Below are 26,806 nucleotides of genomic sequence, written 5' to 3' on the forward strand. Positions count from 1 at the left end.
CACTGTACGGGTGGAGATTTCCTCTCCCTTTTCATCCTTGATTATGGTCATCCCACCCTTCTTGGAACTACATGAACCGGGCTAACCCATTTGCTATCGGAGATAGCATAGATGATGCCCGCCTCACGTAGTTTCAAAATTTCTTTCTTCACAACCTCTTGAAGGTTGGGGTTCAACCTTCTTTGAGGTTCAATGGAGGAGGAATGATCATCTTCAAGATGAATACGATGCATGCACAAAGAAGGGCTAATACCTTTGATATCATCAATGCTATACCCTATCACATCCCTATATTTTCTTAAAACATCAAGAAGTTTTTCCAAATTAAGACCATCTAGGGTAGCATTGACAATAATAGGGTATTTTCCCTCCTTATGAAGAAAAGCATATTTCAAAGAAGGGGGAAGGGGCTTGAGTTCTACCTTGGGAGGAGGCTTAGAACTCTCCTCCAATTTCTCCTCCTTGGACTCAAGCTCGGTCTCAACTTGTTGTTCAATTTCCTCCTTTGAGGATTCCTCCATTGCCATGACAAATTCTTTAGCCTCTTGAGAGTGGAACTCTTCTTTGCATGTAAGGGCTTCTATCATTGGATCTTGAGGCCTCATCACGACCCTCCCCAAGCGATCTAGCTCTTCATTCACAACATCAACTCTATAGCATTTTTCAACCATGGGGGTTTTGAGCAACTTAGAAAATTCAAAGACAATCTTTCATCGGCCACTTCACAAGTGATGGTGTTGTTCTTGCAATTGATGATCGTCCCCAAAGTTTTAAGAGCTTCACGTCCCAAAATCAAAGGAGTGTTAACATCCTCCTCCATATCCATCACTACGAAGTCACAAGGCATGTAGATGTGTCCCACTTGAATCGGAACATCCTCAAGCTCTCCACAAGGTAATTTCACCGATCGATCGACCAATTGAATTGTCTTCCTTGTAGGGATCATCTCTATATTGAGTTTTTGAGCAATGGATAGAGGGATTAAACTAACACTTTCTCCAAGATCGGCTAAGGCGCCCCTAGTTTCTATGTTCCCAATTTTCACCGGCAAAGTGAAACTTCCCGGGTCTTTTTCCTTCTTGGGCATCTTATGTTGGACAAGAGCACTCACTTGATGTGGAAGGGTGATAAGCTCATCATTGAGCTTCCTCTTGTTGGTGAGAATATCCTTGAGGAACTTGGAGTAAGATGGCATTTGTGTCACAACTTCAAGAAAAGGGAGGTTGATATGCAAATTCTTCATGACACTAAGAAATTTTGTGAACTTGTCATTCAACTTCCTCTCCGCAAGCCGACCGGGAAAAGGAACCGGTCCATCAAGATTCCTAGCCTCACTAGGAATTGAAGTTGTCTTCTCATTTTCAAGCTTCTTCTTCTCCGAACCTCCTTCTATCTCATCACCTTTTTCTTTCTCACCTCCCTTGTTTTTATTCACACTCTCCTCTCCTCCCTTCTTTTCCTCACTATCCCCTTCATTTGGTCCTTCATAGGAAGTTCCTGACCTCAATGTGATCGCCTTGCATGTATCGGGTTTTGGATTGTGAGATGGGTTAGGTTGTGGTTGTCCGGGTAGAGTGGATGGTGAATTAAAAGGAGTTCTCTCGGCCAATTGAGCTAGTTGTGAGTCAACCATCTTGTTGTGAGCTCTTATCTCTTGCATTTGTTGCCCAAAAGATTGCATTTGCGCATGCATGGCTTGGAGGAGTTGAGTTTGAGTTAGCTCCGCTTGAGGTGCTTGTTCTTGATGATTTCTTTGAGGTGCATGGGTTTGATTATTGTATTGGTTGTTCCTTGGATAGCTTCCTCTTGGGTTTTGGGGTTGAGATGGAGGTGGATTTTGATATTGAGGGTTGGAGTTATAGGAAGGTTGAGCTTGTTGGTTCCATTGTTGAGGTTGAGGTACAAACCCGGGTGGTGGTTGTCTCCAAGCTACTCCACCGCCGCTTTCTCTAAATCCCTCTTGCCTTGTGTTGTATGCCGCTACATGTTCGGGGCTTAAACCTCCACAATAAGATGTATCATGGTTCATTCCTCCACAATTTTGACAAGAGAAAGAGTTAACTTGAGAAGAGCTTGCTCCACCACTTGAACTTGCATTCACACTCGTGTTCAACTTGGAAAGCCCTTTTGTTAGTTGATCAATTTGATGTTGTAATTGATCAACTTTCTCCAATTTGTAAATACCACCTCTCTTCGGAGCGTTTCTTCTTCGGCCCCCCCAAGAATAATTCTTTGCTACCTCTTCTATTGTGGCTTCAACTTGATTTTGAGGGATCTTGATTAATTGACCACCCGCCCCCGCATCCAAATTGGCTCTTGACATGGGCTCCAATCCGTCGTAGAAAAACCGCATGAGCAACCCTTGATTGTACTCATGGTGGGGACATGTTTGCACCAACTCTTTGAATCTCTCCCATGCTTCACCAAGACTTTCATCGGCCTCTTGCTCAAATGATGCAATTTTCCTTCTCATTTCGGCGGTATTCTCTTCGGAGATAAAGCGCTTCAAGAACGCCTTTACAACCTCCCTCCATGTTGTGAGAGTGTTAGGCTTTACTTGCTTTAGCCATTTCTTTGCTCGTCCGGTGAGAGATTGCCGGAAAAGGTGCATACGAATGTAGTCTTGACTCACTTCATTAGTTTGCATCATTGCGCACAATTCAAGGAATCGGTCCAAATGTTCAATAGGGTCCTCACTTACACTTCCGGAAAATTGCTCCGATTGGACCATTCGAGTATATTGTGGATGGATTGAGAAGTTGGTTTCCATGACGAGTAGCAAAATCCCTCCCGTGAGCTCATAATCCTCCGGATTTCCGAACTCACGAAACAAAACATCATTCTCTTGTCCTGCCATTGATTCGCGTGGTGAACTTGAAGAGTAAGTATCACTCTCACTATCAACTTTATCACCAAAACCTCTTCCCTCGTCTTGATAAAGCCTACGGACTTGTCTCAAGGTTCGGTTGATTTCGTGGTCAATTTGATGTGATGGTGCTCCTTGAGACCTCCTAAGCATTCACCAAAGCTAAGAAAATAATTAGCAATGACAAGGATGATAAAATAATAAAAACAAAAAGAAAAGAAAAGAAAGCAAAATGACTTAAACAAAAGCAATAATATTCGCTAAACAAGCCGCTTCCCCGGCAACGGCGCCAAAATTTGATCACGGGTTAAATAGGTCGTTATGCTACCACCCTAACCAAATTAATCATTTATAATACCTAAACCTACACTAAACTAGTTAGTGGCAAGTAAAGGGTCAAACCACTAGGGAAGCACGCTAATTCAACATCAAATATCACTAATGCAAGAGTGAAAAAGGGATTGTTTTTGTTGGTTTTGTTGAGTAGAACACTAAAACTAAAAGTAAGCAAGAAAATGATGATTTCATCAGTAGAAAATGACGCTAGGGATACGGGGGTGTCCAATATGATTAGAAAGAGGAGAATAATGGTGATTATCATGAAACATATGCCAAAGAACACAAGGTTCTACCTAAATAATTCATTCTCATGCAATAGTCTAGACAAATCAATGAAAGAGGTCTACACTTATAAGGATCATTCTCATGCATCCTATTAGTTACAATCAAATCAAGAGAATAAAGAAGCACAATCCATAAAAACTCCACTTAAATAACTCATTCTCATGCAATCGTTAAAATAGAGGTGATACTAATCTAGTTCAAATCACTTTCATGCATTTAAACTAGAAAACATCAAATAGAGTGCAACAATAATCCCAAGCTAATAAAAATCATGTCTTTCATCAATATATGTCATAAGTTCAATCCAACCATCATCATTCATCCAATATCAAATCATATCTTCCACCCCCTTCCCCTAGCTAAAATTTTAGCCTAGAAAAGGGAGATTAAACATAATATCAAAACTAGCAATAAACTCAAGAAACTCAAAACAAACATGATTGAAATCAATGAAATCAATAATAACTAGATAAACTAATAAGATTTGACAAAAATAAGTAACAATAAAACAAAAAAAAAAAAAAATATTAAAGGAAAGGAGAAGAGATTACTAAAGAAGGGATTAATGAAAGATTAAAACTTGGATCCTTGCTTGATTGAAGAAAGATTAAAACTTGAGCAAAGTTGAATACAATAAAAGAAGCTTGAATAACAATCTATTTTTCTCCCTCTAGATTAGGCTAATGTTCTATGGAATTAGTACTAAGTTCATCCAAAAAAAATCCCCTCAAAACGTTCTAAGATGGGACTTATATAGTCCGTACAGAGCCAGCTGAAAAAAGGAGAGGTCCGACCGAACAAAAGGGAAGGTTCGGCCGGACTACAGGGTAGGTTCGGCCGAACCATGGGTTGGTTCGGTCGAACCTCCCTGATCCTGGTCTGGTCGAACTTCTGTGGTTCGACCACTCCTGCAAAATTGCCAAATTGTATCTTGTCCCTGCCTCGACATTCGGCCGAACCACTGAGCAGGTTCGGCCACACCTTGGTTCGGCCACACCTTCAGGAGGTTCGGCCGAACCTCTTCTGAATCATGCTTCCTTCAGCTTCCCTTAAGCTTAGCTTCCTCCTCTTGAAAATCCCGATGGTTCCTACAAATCATAAGCATGGAAATCACAATAAAAACAAAGCGAGAAGACTAATAAAAGGGAAGATAGAGGAGAAAAGAAAGGAGGAAGCAAAACTAAGTACAAATGCTTAGAAAAAAGGCCAAACAAGTGCAAATGAGGGGAGAATCCTTAGAGAAAAAGGATAAAAGAGTGGCATAAATGCCACTCATCATGTACAATACAAGCAAATACTTCACAGTATGACCATGTGGGAGCACGACTATGTAGTAAATGGGGATACGTGCAAAGTATAGTATAATCATGAATGCCACATAAATTATACAAAGTAATGCAGATTCCAGGACAGGACAGACAGAATTCATCAATATAATCCATGATCCTTACACACAGACAAACACAAATGCAAAACAAAAGGACTATCATATACATATATCGCCATAAGTTAAAGCCACAAATCATAAAATACAGTGCTGAGATGCTTTAAAGTTGAAGGGATAGTACCTTTCTGCAATGAATATATCCACTCCACCACCATAACAACACGCAGGATAAAATAGTTTGGTGTATTGGTGAGGGCGTTAAAGCAAAAATTTCAAGTAGGATAGATAATTCTGCTTCACATTCTCTGGGAGGACTACAAAAGGGCGAAGATCCAACACATTTCCAGGCGGGAAGAGTGCATCCAACACCGCTGACCTCCACGTCTTACACACCAAGAAGGGAATGTAAGGAGTAAAACAATGCGCCAAGCACGAGCCCTGCACCAAGCACTTCATAATGTTAACCAATATCTCATGGTCCATCTCATCCCATTTCCTCTCCATCGAGGCTGAGGCCTCAGCCTCCGCTACTTCCATTGCAACCCTTGGCCTTTTCATTTGAATTCTCACCATAGACGAGCAAACACGTTAATTTGGTGGTTGCTTCTTGGATCTCCCATGCAATGACATTGTTTGATCTATAACCTATACATAGACATTCATTAATTACTTTATGGGAGTTTCCATTCTAGGCCCGTCCTTGAGCAGAGGGAAAAGAGGTCTAATTTCATAGTACAATCATAATTTTATAGGGTTGTGCAATACATTAGCAACCAAATTTGATACAATGAAAAATCACATAAAAAAAATTTAGGCAAATTTGATTCAATAATTAAATTATTTTCTGGTAAAATGATCTAATCACTAGTTATCATCTATCATAATTTTAGTATCTAGAACTAATAGTTCAAATTTTCAAACCCTGCTCTTAATAAGTGACGGAGTGACGGATCCAGGAATTTGTTGTTATGGGTTTGAACTTCCCAAACAAATTCATTGAAATCAAATATCATAATTTAGTTTGCAATCAATTATTTCAGGTGTCGGAGGTTTATTTTGAGGTGTTGGAGGTTCATTGTGGGGAGGTTCATCAATTGGAATAAAATTTGGGGAGGAACAGGTGGATAATTTTTGTGATTTTGACATACATTCTTTTGCCTTACATCTCTAATCGTCCAAAATTCAAAATGTAAACAATGCAAGAAAACAGCTTTAAATAATAAATACTTTGAAAGTTTCACTTCATTTTTTACCACAAGTCCACATAAGGCAGTAGGGCACGGGCCACATTTGAACAAAACAACATCAACAATTCAATCAACCATTCAACCAACAATCTGTGACTGCTTATTATAATCTTCAGTTTTCACCAATCTTAATATTGACTGTCCTCCTATACACATTAAATTCAAGATATAAAAAACAAAAAAAAAAAAAAAAAAAAAACAAAAAAAAAAAGAAATATGTGCTAGTTTTGCCTTTAAAACAACTACATAATTATTTGGTGATAAAGTCAAAGAACAAATCAACACTCCCACACTTTTGCCCCATTGTTCAGTAAAACTAAGAGCCAAGTTTATTAAATTATTCAAAATTAAGCACAAAATCAACCCAACAAGTCAACAACTAGCACTGAACATATACAAATTCAAGGCAATTATTCAAAATCACTAATCTGCAATTATTCAAAATCACTGAACATATACAAATTCAAAGCAATTATTCAAAATTACTAATCACTATATCCAATTGACCAATTCTAATATCAATTTCAAAAAATCAGAAATGTAATTATTCAAACTAATCCATTCCAAAAAAAAAAAAAAAAAAAATCAGAAACCCTAAGTTCTTAACCCCCTAATTTCATAGATTAAATATAAAAAATTTAGTAGCCAATTGTCAATTTATAATATCAATTTCAAAGAAAAAAAATTAGAAATTTAATATCATCAATTCCAAAAAAAATCAGAAACCCTAACTCTCTAATTTGATAAATTTAATAACAAATCAAGAATTTCAAAGAACATCCACACTAATTGACTAAATTAAATAACACAAACAACTCAATTAAGCACAAAATCAAGCCAACAATTAGTGTATAATACGAAATTAAAAACTTGAAATTATCAAAGTTACCTAGAAGGATGTAGGAGTAGAGGCAGTCCTGGAGTGCGTCTGTACGGTGCGCCGTGGGCGTTGGGCGGTGGCTGAAAAGATAGAGTGGAAGAAGGTAGAATGAAAGCAGCACCAAAAACCGAAGGACGGAGCTTCAATGGAGAACCCGTGCTTCCATGGAGAGCCCAGTAACTCTTTACTGTTTTAGGTCGCGCCGAGAATTGCTTCCATGGAGTACTTGCGCCGAGAATTGCTTCAATGGAGAATTCGTCTTAGACAATTTTTTAAGGTTTATAATTTGGGAATTTTTTTTAAAGGGTTTATAATTCAGCAAATACAAGTTGCTCTCGGTGATTTACAAAAAATGTTAATCTCGGGGATAAAATCGTCAACACAGCATAAAGTATGGGGGTGAAGTTATCATTACAGCATTAACTTACACTAACGAACTAACGGTGTAAGTACCGTGGAAAACCACGAAAACCATTAAACTGAGTAAAATCGAAAACCTAGGAGCGAGAAAGCGAGGGCAATTCTTGAATCTTCATGGTGTAGGATGATTTCGGCTTCCTTCCACTGATTCTGAGCTCGCAATGTTGTTAACATTCTTTTGTTAAAGTGAGATTTCACAATATCAAAACCCGTGCTTGAGTTGTTCGTCGCTATTGAGGTATGTATTTATGGATATTAGGTATGTACATGTTGTTTGAGATGAACTTTATGTCAATGAGTTGCATGTTGTTTTAACTTTGTTCAATTGCTTAATTGCTCTGTTGGTTTGCTCAATTTCTTCTATGGCTCAATTGCTGAAATGCTCAATTTCTGAAATGCTCAATAGCTGAATTGCTTGGTTTGTTCAATTTTCTGAAAAAGTTGAATTGCTTGGTTTGTTTAATTTCTGAAATGCTCTAATGTTGAATTGCTTGATTTCTGAATTGTTGAATTGCTCAACTGATGAAGTGCTGAAATGCTAAGCTGAATAATCCGTGTATTAATTTAGGAATGATTCTAGATTTCTAGGTTTTCAATTGGAGATAGTGCGAAAATTCTCAAAAACCCAAAGCCCTTCACCATTAACACTGCCGTAAATCCTAGCTTTGCAATAACATTTTTTCGACTTCCTTCTGCCCCTAACAAGCTCATCCTCCAAGATGTCACCATTCACATCAGCAACACATCTTTGCCTCACGCTTCGCCCTCATATTTGGGGCACCCCAACATTCACACCTTCCAGGTCATTCCCCTTCTCTTTTTCTTAATCGTAAATGCACTTTGAACCCTACTAATTCCAAAGCCACATTACTCTGCGTATGATTTATAATATTCCTCTATTTCCTGCCAACCATTGAACACCATTCCAACTTTTTGGAGGTTCAAAAGAGGTCATCACAGAGACCTTATTTGTTGAAACAGTTTTAGGGGTCTGAATGGGTTGAATTGGCCCAATTGGGGAAGAGGTCTCCCCTATTGGTGTAAGGGAAATGTTGACCAGCTTGTCTGTATTAACAATTTCATCATCTTCACCACTAGGGCCTATATCAATCAATGCCCTTATCTGATCACACCCCCCCTATTTCATCCTCTGCTGCATCCCTTCTCAGAAACTCGTCCATCTCTAACCTTCCTAAGAATACCGACATGTCCCAAATACTAACACCACAGGTCACTATATTAAACTTATGTAGTTTCACTTACTTAGCAAAAACATGAAGATAGTAAGACCAGCTAACACCAGCCAAAACAGCAGAAAACCAAAAACAAGATTACTTCATACACATCAAGACAATCAAAAAGACTATATAATTAAACAAGTTCGCAATCAAAATTCAAAGGAAAATTAAGAAAGCCTGCAGTTATTTAAGGTAAATTTACCTTAATTTGAAACACAAAGCAAGACTATCTGAACACTATATAACTCCAATTTTACCAGATTAAGAAAGCCTGAGAATCAACAACAAAAACACTATACAACATCAAATTCATCAGTTTATACAGTTATGTAAGGTAATTTTTCCTTAATTTCATACACAAATCAAGCGGTCAAAACACTATATAACACCAATTTCACCAGATTATGAAAGCTTGACAATCAAAAACACTATATAACAACAATGTGGCCAGATTATGCGGTTATTTAAGGTAATTAAACCTACATATTGATTATGATCCAAGCTCAAAAGACAAATTTGCAAGTAACTGAAATGAAACAATTAGTTCAATACTGAACAATTTAAAGTTTAGTATAATTTGACCTAACCTTCGAAGCGACCATTTACAGTAGCTGCAGATCCATGGCGATCTAAGCCATGACAAAACGGCGATTCTACGAGCTCAACAACCAAGGATGAAATGAAGAAAGAGGAAAAAGTGAGGAGGTGCGACAGTGAAAGAGAGAATGAAAGGAGGAACAAAAGTTGGGGGGGGGGGGGAAGACTTGACGCCGTTACTTCACCCATTAACCCCAACATTCACAAAATATAATAAAATAGTAACTGGTCCTACGTGGCACGTGAGAGAAACACAAAAAAAAATCACCGAGAGTAACTGGGCACTACTCTTTATAATTTGAGTTGTGAAAAAGTTAGAACTATCAGAAATGTGACATCGTGATTTCAAGATTTTCTTTTCTTTTTTTTTTTTTAAAAAAAAAAATGTAATGTGCTAAAATTTGAGGGTAATGTACATTAGCATTATGTCCCTCAATTCAGTTGTGTTAGTGTGTTACCCATTTTATCAATCTGAATAAGCCAAGACATTGGTGTTGATTATCTAAAATAAAATTGTCAAAAGTAATTGACATATCTTGTCTAAATAGATTATTGTGTACTATACAGGCTCAAGAATATTCTTAGGTGCAAAATATTCCAAGAAATGTACAAGATCTTTGACCCTTATTATTGTAGAATTTGTTTTATATGTTTGGGTGTACCGTACACCCAGGATTATTATTGTAATTTTGACGCGCGTGCTCTTTAAACATAATATAAATTATACGCATTTCACACTTTTTACTTTTTGATTACGTTTCTCTCTCTTCGCTGTTGGTTTTTCTCTCTTCTCTGTTTGTTTCTCTTTGTTTATTTTGATCTTCTTCCTTTTTCTTCATCTAATTTTGTGTATTGCTCTATGAATTAACTATGATGGTCGAATTCAGGTAAATTCTCTTTTTGTATATTTTTTTTTTTTTGGTAAAATTATGCTTTATAATTTTCCAATTTTGAATAAGCATAATCAACAATGGTGGTTGAATCTAGGCAATTTCTCTATCTTTTTACAAGATCAATTGGTGTTGATTTTTTTGATCTCAAATTTGGTATGTGAGATTTAAGGTTTGGTCGATTGTTCTTGTTTGTTTATTTTAATTATTTTTATTGTTGCAAAATCAAGTTTTTTTTTCGTATATTGGCAGTTTGATTGGAGTTAAAGAATGAAATTACATGTTGTAATATATTAAATTAGAGTTATGTTGTTGTAATTGAATATGCTCAATGTAATCTGGATTTTTTTTATAGCACTTTTTCATGAATAGATTAACTCAAGGGTTAATGCCTAAATTCCTTCCCTAAGTTAATTGCTCATTCAACAAAAAAAGTAAAATTGCATATATGCTAGGTTCACAACTCCTATCAGAAGTAAAAAGTGAGACTGATTCAGACGAAGGAATCGGTAAACTTAGATCACAAATAATACTAGATTTACTCAAAAATCTAATTACAATATTAATGCATTATGTTAGTTACTCCCTCCGTGTTTTTTTAATTGTTACAGTTTGACCGGCACATTGTTTTAGTCAATTTAATTGACTTAAATAAAATAAGAGGTAAGTGGGGTAGTTGGAATATTAAAAAATTGTAAAAGAAAGATAGTGAGGTTAATAGTTTATTTTAAAATAATGAATGGGAGAGGAAAGACATAATAAAAAAATAGTAGTGGGTTTGGGTGGGGACCATGAGAGGAGATAGATATAATATTTTAATGTAGCTTTTGCCAAAAAAAAAAAATGTAACACTTATTAAAATACGACCGGATTTGGTAAGTGTAACACTTATTAAAACATGGAGGGAGTAGATGGATTAAAAGATAGTGGGTGCCACTGATACATATCATACTACTTTTATGTTTGTGGAAATAGATTCTTTCATAGTCTCATACTACCTTAAACATATCAAATGGTTTTTTCCCTCCATTTTGTCTTGATCAATGCATGACTTGTGATGAAATTTTAGTGTGATGGAATTTTGGTGTGTTGGTAAAACTGTAAGCCTATTAGCTCAATTGGACGAGCACTGTGTTCATATATTGCACAAAAGATTTAGTTTCAAATCCTACATGGCTACATAGGCTACTAGTTTCAAAACATTTGTAATTCTACATTTGTTCACTGCACTTAACATGATAAAAAAAAATAAATAAATAAAAATAAAAAATAAAAAAAAGGTTAAAAAGGCAAGCAACTAATATATGAACTTAAAGGAATGTTTACAATTGCTAGTAGTTGATTAATTCAAAAGTTTTTGTGTGCCCCGGGTGTACAGTAATATATTGTACATCCAAGGTTCTCACACGTGCCATTACCTGTAACTCTAACATGAAAAAATAAAAACCAACTATCCCCAATACTCTGCATTATTCTCTCTCCTCTCTCTACAAACAAACTACAGAATTTTACGAGGTTACGATCAAATTCAACCTCAAATCGCAGGAAATATTATTGTTGCGATCAATTATAGAATTTCACTTCCTCTAATCTATATTTCTTAGCCTGCAATTGATCTTTTGTTGATCAAATTTCGAACCCTAACATTCTTAAATTGTGATATTTCGCTCTCAATTTTTTCTGATTTAGGTTTCTAATTGATTATTTCAGTCAAAATCCTGAGCCTTTAACTTTAGATTTGGAGAACGAACATGTGAAGTATCAATCCACAATGTATAACAATTCAGCAGGTATTTTCCATTTTGAATTCAAATTTTCATTTTTAAATACAAAATCATAGCCTTAATTTTAAATACAAATTTCATTTCTCTTAATTTTCAATGGTTTCTTGCTATTTTAAATCACAACAAAACTATTCTATTATACCACAACTATGTAATAATTTGATGGAATTAAAAGCTTAGCGTTTTCTTGTGCCAAATTATTGCTGCTTTATATTGCTAAGGTCTTTTTGCAATAAACAATGAATAGTTTAATTTAGTCTGCAAGTTTCGGACTACCATTAATTTAAGAAAATTATTCCATATCGTGTTTTTTATAGCCTATTAATTCAATTGGTCAAGCACTTTGTCTTGCACAAAGGATGTAGATTCGAATCCTACATAGGCTATCGGTTGTATTTTGTAAGAACAAACCCTTAATCTCTTACAAGAACAAAAGTGGGGAAAGTAACCCTAATTAATGCAAAAGTAACCCTAACCAAAGACAAAAGTTATCCTAACAAGAACAAGAGTGACCTTACTTAAAGGGTGAAAGTAACCCTAATTAGTGCAAGAGTGACCCTAACCAAGGACAAAAGTTACCCTAACAAGAACAAAAGTGACCTTACTTAAAGGTGAAAGTGACCATAATTAATGCAAAAGTGACCCTACTCAAAAACAAAAGTTACCCCTAACAAGAATAAAAGTGACCTTATTTAAAGGAAAAAGTGACCTTATTCAAAGGAAAAAGTGACCCTAATAGAGGACAAAAGTGACACTACTCAAGGTTAAAAGTTTCCCAAATTAACGACAAAAGTGACCTTACTCAAGGTAAAAAGTTACCCTAATCAACGACAAAAGTGACCTTACTCAAAGGAAAAGGTGACCCTAACCAAATACAAAAGTGACCTTAATTAAAAACAAAAGTTACCCTAACCATGGCAAAAATAAACCTTTTCCTAAAAAAAAGGCAAAAATAAACCTAACCAAAAGCACCTAAGTGACTCTAACTAAGAGCGCTATGCTCAATGTAAGTTATAACAATCCCATTACTACACCAACAATAGGAATACAGAAATACATGTATGTTATATGGGCTATGTGGGGCTTGAACCCACATCATGTACACTATTGTACATCGCTCTACCATTTGAGCTAATAGCCTTGAAATTTGACACTTTTTCATTCTAAGCTAAGCTAAGCTAAGCTCAGCTCATAAAGTGACCCTATTTCAAGGACCAAAGTGACCCTACTCAAGGGCAAAAATGACCCTAAGCAAGGGCAAAAATGACCCTAATTAAGGAAAAAAGTGACCCTAACGAAGGAAAAAAGTGACTCCAATTAGAGTGAGTGTTGTGCCCATAGAAATTATGACGACGATTGTTAGCATACCAACAATGGTGATAAACGACACATACCAATAAACAAGTGTTATGTAGGCTATGCATAATTGCATAGGCTATGCAGGGCTTGAACCCACACCATGTACACTATTGTACATTGCTCTACCAGTTGAGCTAATAGCCTTGAATAAAACACTTTCATATTTCATAGATGTTCCACCAATCACCATAATCCACCCACCAATGTCAAAATAAAACAGACAAATGCATTGCCTCTAAAACTTGATTTAATCATTTTGAAATATGGAAGAAATGTCTCTTGTTATGACTGGTTTTGCGCTATACCACAGATTAGAGACCATATGACTTTTGGTCCACTAGCTTGCATTGCCACAAAGGTTCACTAAATTTCCACAATCTACCAACTTACTAAGACTATATAGGCTTCCCATAGTTCCCAATGATAAATGCTACTGATTCTAGATGACTACAGATGATAAAAATGCATAGTTTCTAGTCTAAAATTAGACATTAGTACAACACAAGCACATACATAAGAACAGATAACTTAGCCTCAAATTAAAGCCACCTTCCTGCAATAACTTTATACATAAAACAAACTCGAGGCTACATTATGTTACCCTTATACTGGTAAAAATTATTCATATACCAACAAAAGTGACCCTCTATATATCTCTACCCTTTTAAATCCCACAACATGTGTTACTGTTTCAATTCTACAGTGTAGTGACTCTTTTACCCTTACTTCTTTTTTTCCTTTTTTCTTTAATTCTTTTTTATCTTGTTGCCCTTGTTGACTGCTGTAAAACAAAGAAGAAATGACTTAATTTCCTCTTCCTCTCCCGAATTTCCTCACCTCCACTCATTTGTTTGACTACATTTCCCTTTCATTTTGATTTTTCAACATAACACTGCACCCCTTTCTTTCTACTCCATTTAGACATGTACTCTGGATTCTCCATTGAAGTGACTTCTGATCTTTCTTCTCCGTTGAAGCAGGTTAGACTTTTGTTTCTTTATTATATCATCGAATTAGAACTTCTCAATCTAGGGATTATCGTAAAGGGTCGGGATTAAGAGTCACCTTTGTGTAATTTTTGCTATTAAAAAATTCTGATTAATTTTCAGGGTTTGCCCAGAATAAGATCAAAGAGAAAGCTGAAAAGGATGTTAGTAGAAGGAGAAGAAGATTTATAGAGTCTTCTTTGATTTTTCGAATTCGTTAAATTTCCTAAAGTTATTAAAATGGTATTTCGCAAAAAAGCTTCAACCGCCATGAAAATTGCAGCAAGCATTCAAACAGATCTGATTCTCGAATTCAATACTTAACCGAGAGTGTGTCAAAACTCCAAGTTCAAATATGACGCCAATCTTCGAGTATTTCTTAGTGTGTAGAATTGGACCTGAGATGAGAATAAAGGATTCTATGGCACCAATTACAGATATTTGCCTTCGCTTCTTCATCAGCATCCTCCTCTCAATCATACTTTCTATCCTCCTCCTCCCCAGTTTCCCATGGACCATGGTATGTCTAATGGCAATAATATTTGGGGTTGATGAAGAATTGGTAGCATAATCATCCTTTTTTTAATCACATTTTGAAGCAGGAACTAATTGCTTAGTAAAGGCTGAATTTTTTCAAAGCATAGGGTGTTGTTGCTTGGGTATATGTCAAAGTATTTTAACATCAATCTTATGTTGGTTTGTATGTATTTGGGAGGGATGTCTATGTCCAGACTACAATGCATCGTATTATTGGTGATTGTGGGATTATGTGAATGATTGATGTGATTTATGATAGTGTGGATTGAATCTTTGCCTGATTTGTTTTGATGGTAATTTGGACTCTGATTGTGTTTCATCGAGAATTTATGAAAAAAAAACTCTTAGTTATTGTGGGATTATGTGAATGATAAATGTGATTTAAGATAGTGGATTGAATTTTGGGCTGGTGTGTTTAGATGATACTTTGGACTCTGATTGTGTGTTATTGACAATTTCAGCCAAAAAAAAAAAAAAAAAAAAAAAAAAAAAAAAAAAAAAGCACTTTAGTTCAATCATTAATTCAATAAGCAATTGTGGTATTATGTGAATAATTAATGTGATTAAAAATAGTGGATAGAATTTTTGGCTGATCTGTTTATTTGGTGATTTGGACTCTGATTGTGTTATTGAGCATTTTAACCCAAAACCGAAAAAAAAAATAAATAAAAAAAAATAAAAAAAACACTTTAATTTAAATATCAATCCATTTACTGATTGTGGGATTATGTGAATAATTACTGTGATTTAAGATGGTGGATTGTATTTTGTGGTTGATCTTAATGATCTAATAAGATGGTAATTTGTTATTAGCCTTGGTTTATCTATTTGTGTTTTGGTTATTGTATAGTACATTCTTTCAACGGAGTTAATTCAATGCTATGTCAAGCATTTCATACGAGAAATTGGAAAGTATCATATAATTAAGTTCGATAAGTCGATAACTCCTAAAATGTTGATTGTTATTTCACTATGTCTTGAAAACCATAGTATAAAAGTTCTAGCAAAGCGAGTAGTTAATTTATTCAATGTTCTTGTCAAAGAAAAAAAAATATCATTCAATGTTGTACCTCTAACAATTGCTTGAAATGTCTATAGAAGAGTATTCAAATTGGAAAGAAACTTCTTGAGGCAAAGCGTTTTGAAGAAGATAATGAGAGAAAACAGTTTTAATCAATGTGTACTTGATTATGCTTGCTAATCTTCTTCGGTGCGGAAATGACATGGTTCTTGTATTAATGTGTATTGCTTTTGGCAGTTGGAGGAAGGTAAAGAAAAAAGGCTTGGAAAAAATTCGAAAAAAAGCTGGAAAAACACAAGGTTCTAATATTTTTTCCGCCTTGTTGTATACCTTTACGATTAGTTTAGTTAGACCAGAAGGTCCTAATTGCAAGATTTCAAGCTTAAAGATCTCTGCCACACTTTTTTTTTTTTTACTGGACTGTCTGTTTACCCCTCTAAGTGCCATCTTGAAGTTTCTAGCCTTAAAATTATTGGATCTATTTAGTTGAATATTGAGGACCAGTGGTAACCTGACATTTTTCTTTCCCTTGGTTTCACAGGCTGAAAGAAGACGCAATCTTGGGTTGCCTCCAGAAGATCCCATTGCTGCAAAACCTTCTAAACCCATTGTTAAGGAGAAGAAGGTGGATTCTTGTTAAGATGGGCGTAGCTGTGAAGTTAATCTATATATTTAGAATTTGCCATTAATTTGATGTATTTATATACACTTGTAGAGTATTTTGCCGGTTAAGCCTATTACAAAAGCAGAGCAAATGAGAGAGTGCCTTCGATCTTTAAAAAAGAATCATAAGGTGAATGATGTGTTCAATGATTTTGCTTGTTTGCACTCTAATTCTTGAATGTACATGTTTCATGAATATCAAATTCACAATATATCCTTCATTCTTATTATTTTTTGTTGACAATTGTTGAACCAGGATGAGGATGCCAGCATAAAGAAAGCATTCCAGCACTTTTTACCTATGCACCTATGCAGGCATGTGGTGAAGAATCCAGCTGAGGAGAAGTTTAGAAAAATCAGATTTACTAACCAGGCTTTTCATGTATGGGTTTGACATGCTATACTCATGGTCTAATGGTATGTTACAAAATGTCTCGTAATTTCTCTTTCCATAAATTTATCACATCATAGTGTCACCGTTCTGTAATATAGGTAATCCATGTGTAAATGTGTGCTAACTATAAACCTAAGAATTTTGAAGGAAATATATCTGCTGTTGCTTAGCACTAAAAATTGCAGTCCGGATTCTAATACCAAATTGATAGAATTTCGAAGCATTAAAAAAAATCTCGGATCTCACCATACGGGGTTTTCCCTCCCTGGTAACCCATCACTTAACATAGAAGCTAAGTAAACAGATCTGGATTGTAAAAGTAGAAACACAAATGATGGCCTACATGCTTTTTACCACTAATAATTTTGATAAATCTGCTTAAATTTATCCTGTAATGAAAGCTATCATTTGCACTTGTTCTGGTTGTTTCTGTAGGTTGTGCCATATATGCTAAGTATTTTATCGGAATAATTAGAGATGGGTTATGTTATTTTGCTTAGGTTCATAAATTGTCCTACATTGTTGATTGCTTTTTCTACTCGTGGTTTGGACTGTTGTTTTAATATGCTTGGTTCTTGCTTTTGTAAATCACCAATAACTTAGAGGAAAAAATAATTGATGGCATAGTCTCTTAATGCAGAGAGCTAGGGCGGTGGGTTACTCTCAGCCTATCAATATCGCTGAAATGTTTTCCGAAGGGTTACTCTGATGTTGGTTATTCATATGTTTGCTTTTTTATGTTGGGTATATCACTTTGTGTTATCTTTTGTTAGGTCAGATTAATTGTATTGAAATCAGAGGGGTGGATCGAAAAAGCTATGAAGAATTGTAGCCTTCTGTTCACTCAATTAAGTTACAACTTTTTTTTGCTTTTTCTTTTTTCCCTGTAATTTGGGTTATAATGTGAGATTAATTGGGTTATATGTGTGGGATGAACTGGGTTATTTTTCTTGGCTTAAAAAAGAGATACCTGGGATCGAAAAAATACTACTATTGAAATCAATTATAAAATCAGAAAGTCATGTTAAACCGCATGGATTAGATTACCCATAATAAATTGAGGAAATTTACTGCTATACATATATACATCGTCGGTGATGAGTATGCAATTGAACCTATTGATGAGCTTGAGATTTTTGATATCCTTTTTTTTTTTTTTGGAAATTTAAAGCTTGAAACTTGGAATTAAATGCCCATTATGCTAGATTATGCTAAGATAATGGGGTTTAGTTGATTTTATGATTATTTTTAGGTTTTAAATCGAGGACATATGAAGTCTGGTGATTGATTAAGACTTAAGAGTTTTAGAGGATTTGAGGGGTTTTTATCTCCTCTTTTGCGGTTTTAATCGAATTTTTGGGTATTAAAATATTACTTATAAACTTATAATTTTTTGAGGATTGATTACTATAATTGCTAGGAATATGAGTTAATTAATTTCCAATTAGTTTTATTGGGGTTTATTAGGACCAACTTTTTAAAATAGTTAATAGTATTGAAGGAGTAGAACAACCCATTGACTTGTGGGGAGGGGAAATGTCTTGGCTTATTCGTGTGTTTTGTACTTCTGTGTGTTTGGTTTCATTCGTTGAGGTTTATGCCATTGCTTTGAATTTTAATGTGTTTGTCGTATGTAGTTTGTCAAGTATTATATCTACAACCCTTTCAAAAAAAAGAGTATGCGTAATTGTAGAAATAATTAGTGTCGTTTCAAATTTGCCCTTACTATCTTTTTTTTTTTTTTTTTTTTTTTTTGCAATTGTCCTTTCAGTCCAAATTAGTTTTTTTCCTCACAACTATTGAACTCTCTGACCATTCAATGTTCAGGTTGTCTCTCTCCCCTCTATGGTGTTTCATTCTCTTTCACTTTGATTTTTCTAAAGTGATGAAATAAATCTACACCCATTGAAACAAACACTACGTACTCTATATTCTCCATTCAAGTAAATATCAACTTTACAATCGTAAAGAAGATGGGTTGAGCGTCTTGCAATCTCATCGCAAGAATGGAGTAGGAGCAATGAAACCCAAGGATAGGTTTTGGATTTGGAGTGTATCTTGAATTTGGAATTTGTATAACAAGTTTTGAGTGTACTTAAGAAACACAAGTTATAAACAAAAGTTAAAAATAAACACGAATTGAGTGTAGTTAATGCTATTGCTAAATCAAACTACTAAATTTAATATTGCCAATATTTTTTTGTTAATTTTTATCATAATTTTCTTTATTTGTCTCCTTGATAATTACTTATCTCAAAATTACTCTAGAAATGGTTGGTTGGAGCAAAAACCTCTTGTTCCCCTTACCCCTTAATAAACATGGGAATTTGAGAGTTGGGTACTAAACTTTTCAATCCCACCTACACTCCCTATCAAACATATACCCCGTGATAGGTGTTGGTTGCATGGCTAAATATTTTCACTTCGTCCATCAGTCCATCTCTTAATAGTATTACTGATTGTCTTTTTGGGCCTTGGGCTTTGTTCATCCATAAGAAATTTACTGCTTATTTTAGCAGTGAGAGAGAGAGGGAGTGAGGAGGTAGTGTGTTAGAGAGAGAGAAACATTATTGAGGAGGTAGTGTGTTAGATATATAGAGAGAGAGACATTGAAGAGGTAGTGAGAAACTAGATTAGATGAGCAAGAGATAGAGAAAAACATGAGGATGTAGTGTGTTACTTGAGCATGAGAGAGAGAAACATGATGAGGTTGTGTGAAACTAGATTAGATGTGCGTGTGTGAGTGTGTGTGTGTGTGTGTGTGTGTGTGTGTGTGTGTGAGAGAGAGAGAGAGAGAGAGAGAGAGATGTGAAGGTAGTGTGAAACTAGATTAGATGAGCAAGAGAGAGAGGGTGGAAGGAAATGGATTGAAAATTTTAAACAAGAGGTTGGAGTTAGAATTAGAAGTAAAAGAAGGAAATGAGAATGAGTAGAATCTAAATGATGCCTGTCGCACCTTGATGACCATTCTGTTATATCACCTTCCATAAGCCGAGTCCTCTTCTTGCTCTCTGGTCTTTTTTGCTGTACATAAAAGGATAGATTTGATATGTGGTTATAATAGGTGTTTTACTGTGGAAGATAGATATCATGTATATTCTTGTTGGCTTTCTTGTTATGCTCAATTCATCAATTGGATATTTGATATATTGCAATAAGATAATTCTCTAGTGATCCTAGGAAAGCACAGGTGTAAATAGCTGTTATACAATCATATGTAACTGTATTCTGTTTAAGGGTATTATGTATATTAGACTTAGACATTCATTAGTCAATGTTGTTAAGGAGTGTACTGTGGGAAGTTAATTGTGTTGTATGCTTGCTTAGCTTATACTTGGAATTCATATGAATGTTTTATCATGTGTCCTTGTAAGTCTTGTTAATATGTCGTGCAGTAGAGGGGTGTGCAGAATAATGAATAAGCTTTGCATCAATTTTAAAAGTTGAACCATGAGTGCTTGCTTGTCTATACCCTTAAATGTGGCTCTAATTAGATAATTTAATGTACACTATGTAGGAATTGTTTAATGAACATCTGAGTATTATATAATTTTCGTATTTGTAATTATATTTATTTATGAATAGTGTAGATTATTGCAGATTTGCAGGTTTTGAAAATGTCTCATTTTGGGTAAAATTTTGCTTACCTATTCTACATATGTTTTTTTTTTTTTTTTTTTTTTTGTGTTTTTCAGGAATAATTGGATATTTTCTTACCCAAGGACTTGTGTAAATCACCTACTAATAATATAGTATGAGTAGTTGAGTACTCTTCTATCTTGTGATTTTGAGAGGCGACTCAAATTTCCATCTTAATTATTGGATGACTGTTTTGTATGAGGATTTTTGGCGATGTCTATTTGGTTTATCAATGCTATAAAACAGTTGAGAAAAATGTGTATCCTATTGCTTTCAATTATTTATACTACTATTTATTTGCTACTTAGAAAAGGTACTTAACCTGTTTAATTGTCATTAACGAATGTATTGAACCATCCCATAATATCAGTTATCATTTTGTCATGTATATGCATTATAGTATTGCACTGTGTATGGCTGAATACAATCAATGTCACTCTTGATAGATGAATTTTGTACTTACCTTTCACTATTACATGCAGATCTGATATCTTGTTTGAGTTTTAATGCTTGATACTCTTAAAAAATCTTGAACTCAAAGTTTAATAAATTGGTATTCACATAAACTGCAAAGGGGATTTTGAAATAAAAAGTCCACTACAGAAAACTGGACACGTTTTTTTTATTGTTATTTATTATGGTGGTTTATTTCAAAATCCCCTTTGCAGTTTATGTGAATACCAATTTATCAAACTTTAATACTTGTAGTTTCATTTGGCTAGATATATTCATATTATGCTTTGAAAGTTCCTTTTGTATTTTCTCCACGCTTTTGCTAATTACAAAACACATATTTTTTTTTTCACAATACCAATATTTTCTAACAATAACTATAGCAATTACTATTACTCATTTGCTTACACTACAAATTATCGATACTCGGTTCTACTTTATTGGGCTACCACGCGCATAAAGAATTTAACATCAATTTTCAAAACTAAACCCATAACCCAACCTACAAATAAAGTAATACATCTATTATAAATTAAAATTAATAACAACAGTCCATTGGTGTTTATTGGGCTATCGCGCGCGATGGCTCAACTAGTAAACACAAAAGTCCATATACTGATAAAGGTATAATCACAAAAAAGACCTATAAAATCATAGAAGTGACCTATATAATCGCAAAAGTCAGTCACATATTACCCAAAATCACAAAAGTGACCTATATAATCACAAAAGTCAATCACATATTAATTACCCATATACTAATAAAAATATAACCACAAATTAAAAGTGGCCTATATAATCACAAAAGTGACCCATATAATTTATGAACTGCAGTGCAATTGTCATTATATTTATTAACTGTTCAACCATGATCAAACTGTTTTAATCCTAAACTAAACTATTCCATGATTAAAAAGCAAACTAAAAGTTAGCAATTATTATCGATCACAATTCATTAGCCTATCATTAGCACAAAATTACCATAGACAATATAAGGTGCATCAACATATAAAATCGAATGTCAGAGAGCATACTTGTTATCATCATATCGGAAGTACCTTATTATCTTCAATTGCTTATTGTTGGCCTCTTCCTTAATTTGCACTCCTTGTGAAGAATTATTATTCTCTACTTCTCTTGCTTTCTTCTTTCCCCTTTTACTACTTTCATGAACAACACTATCCATTTCTTTTAACCCTCACCTTCTTATTTCCTTCATCCTCTTCGATCCTGCATTCATTTTGTATGTTAATACTACTTGATTTCCTGTTCTTTTATGATAATCTCCTTTTATAGAACCTAAGCTACCACAAATAACAAATTGCAAAGAAGCTTCAGTAAAAACTTACATGATCACAACCACATGATAATGTAATATACTAATTATCCTTATCAATTCTCATACTCTACCTAAAGTCCAAACAAAAGATTCAATTGCAAACTCTAAAAATAACATGCACTAGTTCTTGGACATATAACAACACATTTACAACAACTCAAAAAACCTAAAATCAATAAAACCTAAAATCAATTTATAAGCAATCAAATACCATAAACAACAAAATAAATCAAAATTAAACACATTAACTTGAAAATTCCTAAAAATTAAACAAAAAATCATGAAAACTCAGTACAAAAACATTATCAAATCAACATCAACAAAAAACAAATTTGTAAAAAAAAATAAAAAAAATATAGAATACGAACCTGCATTGAGATCAACATCATTTGCCTCTAAATTTTTACTCTTCTTATTCACCATTGCAAAATTTACAAGGCAAAAAGCACTACAAAAGAGCGAAAGAACAATATCAAAAAACCTAAAAATTGAAAAACAAAACCACTAAAAACTAACAAAAATGCACAAAAAATTAAGTAACGAATCTGAACTTAACGAGAAACAAGTTTGCAAGTGAAAGAGAAAATAGAAAATTAGAAATCACCCATGGAAGAGAGGAGAATGGTGGAAGATCGCCGAAGAGGAGAGAGAAAATACCAGTGAAAAATGAGGAAGAGAGAGAAAGTAAAACGGTTTAGGAGGAGGAAAAGAGAGAATAATTTTTTTGTTTTTCATTTAGACAACTGGTATGTGGCACATGTGAAGGAAATTGGGAAACCAATTTCTTTCCTCTTTGTTGCCGCCATTCAATAAATTACTGAACATCGGCATTAATGAAATATTTGTATTTCATAAAATATAAGTTCATATCAGATCGTAACAAATAAATTCATATCTGATCAGATTAGAAAAAAAAAAAAGTTTAGATCAAATCATCGTTTTATGTGCAGTTTTTAACTGCTAAATATCTTTAAATTCTTAATGAAAAAAATTATAAAAACTACATATTATTAAAATACACATTATTACGAATCTAAAAGACTTCACTTGATACGTTATTTATGTATAACTAGGGATTCCAATGCGCGCGATACGCGCGGTATAGCTAGCCCTTCAAAAGAATTATTATTGATGTTCTTTATGTCCTATGCCGATTTTTGTAAATATCTTATCAAAACTATATGCATATAGACGATAAAAGTGATAGAGATGTTGTGTAGTTGTGCAACATTCTAGACTTTAGTTAAACTACTTTAAAATAACGCCCACATAAAGCAACAACCTTTCGTTGTCCAGGCTAGTGACTAATGTTGTCATGTAATTAAACCATAACCCCCAACTTTATTATTCCATCCTCCATTGAATTTCTAATTGATTAATGGGTCTTAAGAAAAATTACAAAATTACACATGGGGGTAAGAAGGTAAACAAAGATTTTGAGGGGTATAATGGTCCATGCACTATTCATAAGAGTAATCTCCTACTTTTTATAAGGTAAGGAATTATTGTACACTTAAGGTGAAAGTTTGGTCAAATCAGACAATCAAACCAGATCAGATCAGACATAATCAGATCATATCAGATAAGTAAAAATAAAGTGAACAAGCCCTTAGAGATTGAGTAACCTAATCACAATATTTTAGTTTATAACCTTTAGGGAGTATGAGACATGTAAGAGCACACACATTAGGGAGGATATATCATCCTCCCTCCACTCTTTCTCCTCCAAAATAGTATCCTCTTTGATGTAAAAATGTAAGAGAGGATACTACTTTCAAGAGAAATGCAATATATCCTCAATGGATAGAGGATATTAAATGTTTGGAAAAGGATATGTTAGTGGACCCAAACTCATTTTTTAAATATTTTTTTTGCCTTTATGTTCACTGATCAATGAGTTTTTGTAGAAAAGACAAAAACAAAGCTAGCAACTTGATGCAAGGGGCCCATTGCATGCATGCAGTAAAGCTCAACAGCTATATTTTAACCAAAACCAACGGCTATATTTGTATTTGAAATCCAACATTTTGGTGACAATATTTTAGTTATTTTAGTACGTAATTAATGTCGAACCGTGTTATTAAAATGTGCACGTGTTTGTGTTGATCGGTTATTTACTGCAAATTTTAACTTTATAAAATAAGTAATTTAAGGTTACAACTCGATTTATTTTATCAATAGTAACTAAAAAGATAATTAATTAGGATAATTTATTTTTTAATCACAAATTATCATTGTTTCAAAATTAAATGTGTAGTTAAAAAAAAAGAAAAGATAATATATGGTGGGATATATAAAGTAGGAGTGAGGGAGGAAGAGAGGATCCTCTTTGATGCGTGGAAAAATAAAGAAATAAAAAGAGGAAGAGGATGGAGATAGTGGGAAATGATTTGGAAGAAAGAGAATATGATGTGTTAAAAGGAGAAAAAGAGAGAGAGTTGAAGAGAGGATATAAGTATCCTCTCCAATAATCTTGCTCTAACAACCTTATCCAATCAAAGCAACCACAATATGAAATCTGTGACGTAACTGATAATTTGTCCATAAACCCATCAACCTTTTTCAAACTACTTTCATCCCACCATAACCTTGCTCAAAATTAATGGCATCAGTGGCTCCATTCAACTATCAGTTTCTGGTTAATCCACTGAAACAACCCCAACTAGCAGTGACAGCTACTAACTTATCTCTACTTCCGCCATCGGGTCGCCGCCTTCGCCATCGAAATCATGGAGCAGGGACTAATCATGGTGCCTTCAGAGTCAGAGCTGCTAAGCTTCCTGCTGGTGTATGTTATTTCTGTCTTCAGAATTTTTAGTCAGTTATTTTCACTTATCTTTTGTGGAATTTTCTTTTATTCCAATAAAAATTAGCCTATTTAAGTAACTGGCTTATAGTTTATACTAGATGTAAACTAACTTAGTTCGTTAAAGTTTTGGAGTGGTACCCAACGCCTGAGATCAAATCCCGTTTAACATTGGTTTTTGATGTAATGGGTATGATTCTTTGAAGTATGCTTAACTATGAAATTAATTAGTTAATTATAAATGAATTGAGTTGCTCCCTTCATTTGAATCATTGTTGCAAGTTATGAAAGCATTTAATTGCATTGTGCCCAAAAAGAGAGGGGAGAATTAGAGGCTAAATAAGGGGGATTGTAGAAAGATGAAACTCATGGAAGTGGTGGTGGTAACCTTTTGCAACTCATGCTATCTCGCGGGCATAGTATATACAACATGTTTAGTCATCCCAAATTATATAAAACTTAATTGCGCAAAAGGGAACCAACATTTTATGTGATTTAGGTGAGTAAACTTGAATATTTTAATACACTGATTGTATACGAAACTTATTGTTGGGACTGTTGGAACTACCTTAGAAAGATCTAAGAAATCTATTTCTCCAAAATCCAAATTGGGAATTGGGAATTGCTCTTGCAAAGGTAATTCATGTTGTATTGTTATAGTAGTTTTTGTTTTCGCTTTGTTATACTTGAACTATGGCAATGGATTGACTTCTTTGATATATGCCTTATGGCAATACCTAGAGGAAGATTTTGGTGGCAGCCATTAAATCTAAATAAGTCGTGAAGGTTGGTGGTTGCGGAGAGGATGAAAATCATTCGCATTCTGTTTTTGTATTTCATTGATTCGTAATGAATATCATTTGATTTGATCAGGTGGTGGTGCTGAAAGTAGAACCTAAGTTCAAGCCCCCATTTCTTGGGTTCACCAAGACTGCTGAAATTTGGAACTCGCGAGCATGCATGATGGGCCTCATTGGAACATTCATTGTTAAACTTGTATGATAAGTTTCCCATATCTTTCCTGCTCAAATATAGTTGATTGTTTCTTTAAGCTTCTGATTTATGCTATATTTTGGAATTTGATCGATGCTTCTTTCAGATATTGAACAAGGGGATACTGAAACTTATAGGCATTGAAATCGGAAAAGGGCTTGATATTCCACTCTGAAAAGTGAAGCCGTTTAGAATTTCATGTATCATAGTTGATGTACCTGTAACACTGTATATTTTCATTTACCAAATTTTGCATGCTTTTTTAATCGCTTCAAAGCGCTTCATGACTTCATGTAGCGTCTGCTAGAAAACACACTGGATATGAAAGCTCTGCAGTCAAACAACAAGTGTAATGTGATGTACCAAGCCAATAGGCCAAGTTGTAATCAATCGATCTCCAGAATCAGGCATTTTACTGCCTAATCTAATAGCATGTTTTTATGTTGGGTATAGCTATCAGATAAAGAGGTAATTTCGGAATAAAAACACTTGATAAGACATAATGAGCCACATGGCCAATCTCCGAGAATGGAAAATAGCTACTTCCTACACCATCTTGACAACTTATATGCCTCCATTACTATCAGAAGAAGAGCAACTTCACAATTCACACTACTATTATGACATACCACCACACTTTAAAATGTACATGAAATTATTCTTTATGATAGACATTAATTTCA

The 26,806-nt window shown here is 34.4% G+C and overlaps 1 protein-coding gene, 1 long non-coding RNA gene and 1 other non-coding gene across 4 annotated transcripts; all 3 read left to right on the top strand.

Moving 5' to 3' along the window:
- The first annotated feature begins 2,368 nt into the window (after positions 1–2,368).
- LOC145587005 (small nucleolar RNA R71) lies at positions 2,369–2,476 on the top strand. The gene has a single exon (XR_014101072.1). It is a non-coding gene; the product is annotated as a small nucleolar RNA R71 (small nucleolar RNA).
- A 7,538-nt stretch (positions 2,477–10,014) lies between these two features.
- Positions 10,015–20,758, top strand: LOC145585035 (uncharacterized). Of its 2 annotated transcripts, XR_014100525.1 has the most exons (7): positions 10,029–10,146; positions 11,860–11,939; positions 16,074–16,135; positions 16,378–16,461; positions 16,552–16,629; positions 16,756–16,916; positions 20,589–20,758. It is a non-coding gene; the product is annotated as an uncharacterized LOC145585035 (long non-coding RNA). The 2 variants fall into 2 exon arrangements; XR_014100524.1 differs by lacking the exon at positions 11,860–11,939 and having other exon boundaries at positions 10,015–10,146.
- A 4,040-nt stretch (positions 20,759–24,798) lies between these two features.
- Positions 24,799–26,551, top strand: LOC145585036 (light-harvesting complex-like protein OHP1, chloroplastic). Its single transcript, XM_081641791.1, has 3 exons — positions 24,799–25,112; positions 26,004–26,126; positions 26,230–26,551. Exons 1-3 carry the CDS (start codon positions 24,927–24,929, stop codon positions 26,296–26,298), a joined length of 378 nt encoding a protein of 125 aa, XP_081497917.1. The 5' UTR covers positions 24,799–24,926; the 3' UTR covers positions 26,299–26,551.
- Positions 26,552–26,806: the final 255 nt, after the last annotated feature.

The sequence above is a fragment of the Chenopodium album genome, chromosome 16 (genome assembly GCF_948465745.1).
Source record: "Chenopodium album chromosome 16, dcCheAlbu1.1, whole genome shotgun sequence".
NCBI lineage: Eukaryota > Viridiplantae > Streptophyta > Magnoliopsida > Caryophyllales > Amaranthaceae > Chenopodium > Chenopodium album.

Excerpts from the sequence above, each read along its gene's own strand:
- LOC145585036 (XM_081641791.1), top strand. The coding sequence starts at position 24,927 with ATGGCATCAGTGGCTCCATTCAACTATCAGTTTCTGGTTAATCCACTG. Across the intron at positions 25,113-26,003 it reads CTGCTAAGCTTCCTGCTGGT|GTGGTGGTGCTGAAAGTAGA; the intron begins GTATGTTATTTC and ends TGATTTGATCAG. Across the intron at positions 26,127-26,229 it reads GAACATTCATTGTTAAACTT|ATATTGAACAAGGGGATACT; the intron begins GTATGATAAGTT and ends TGCTTCTTTCAG.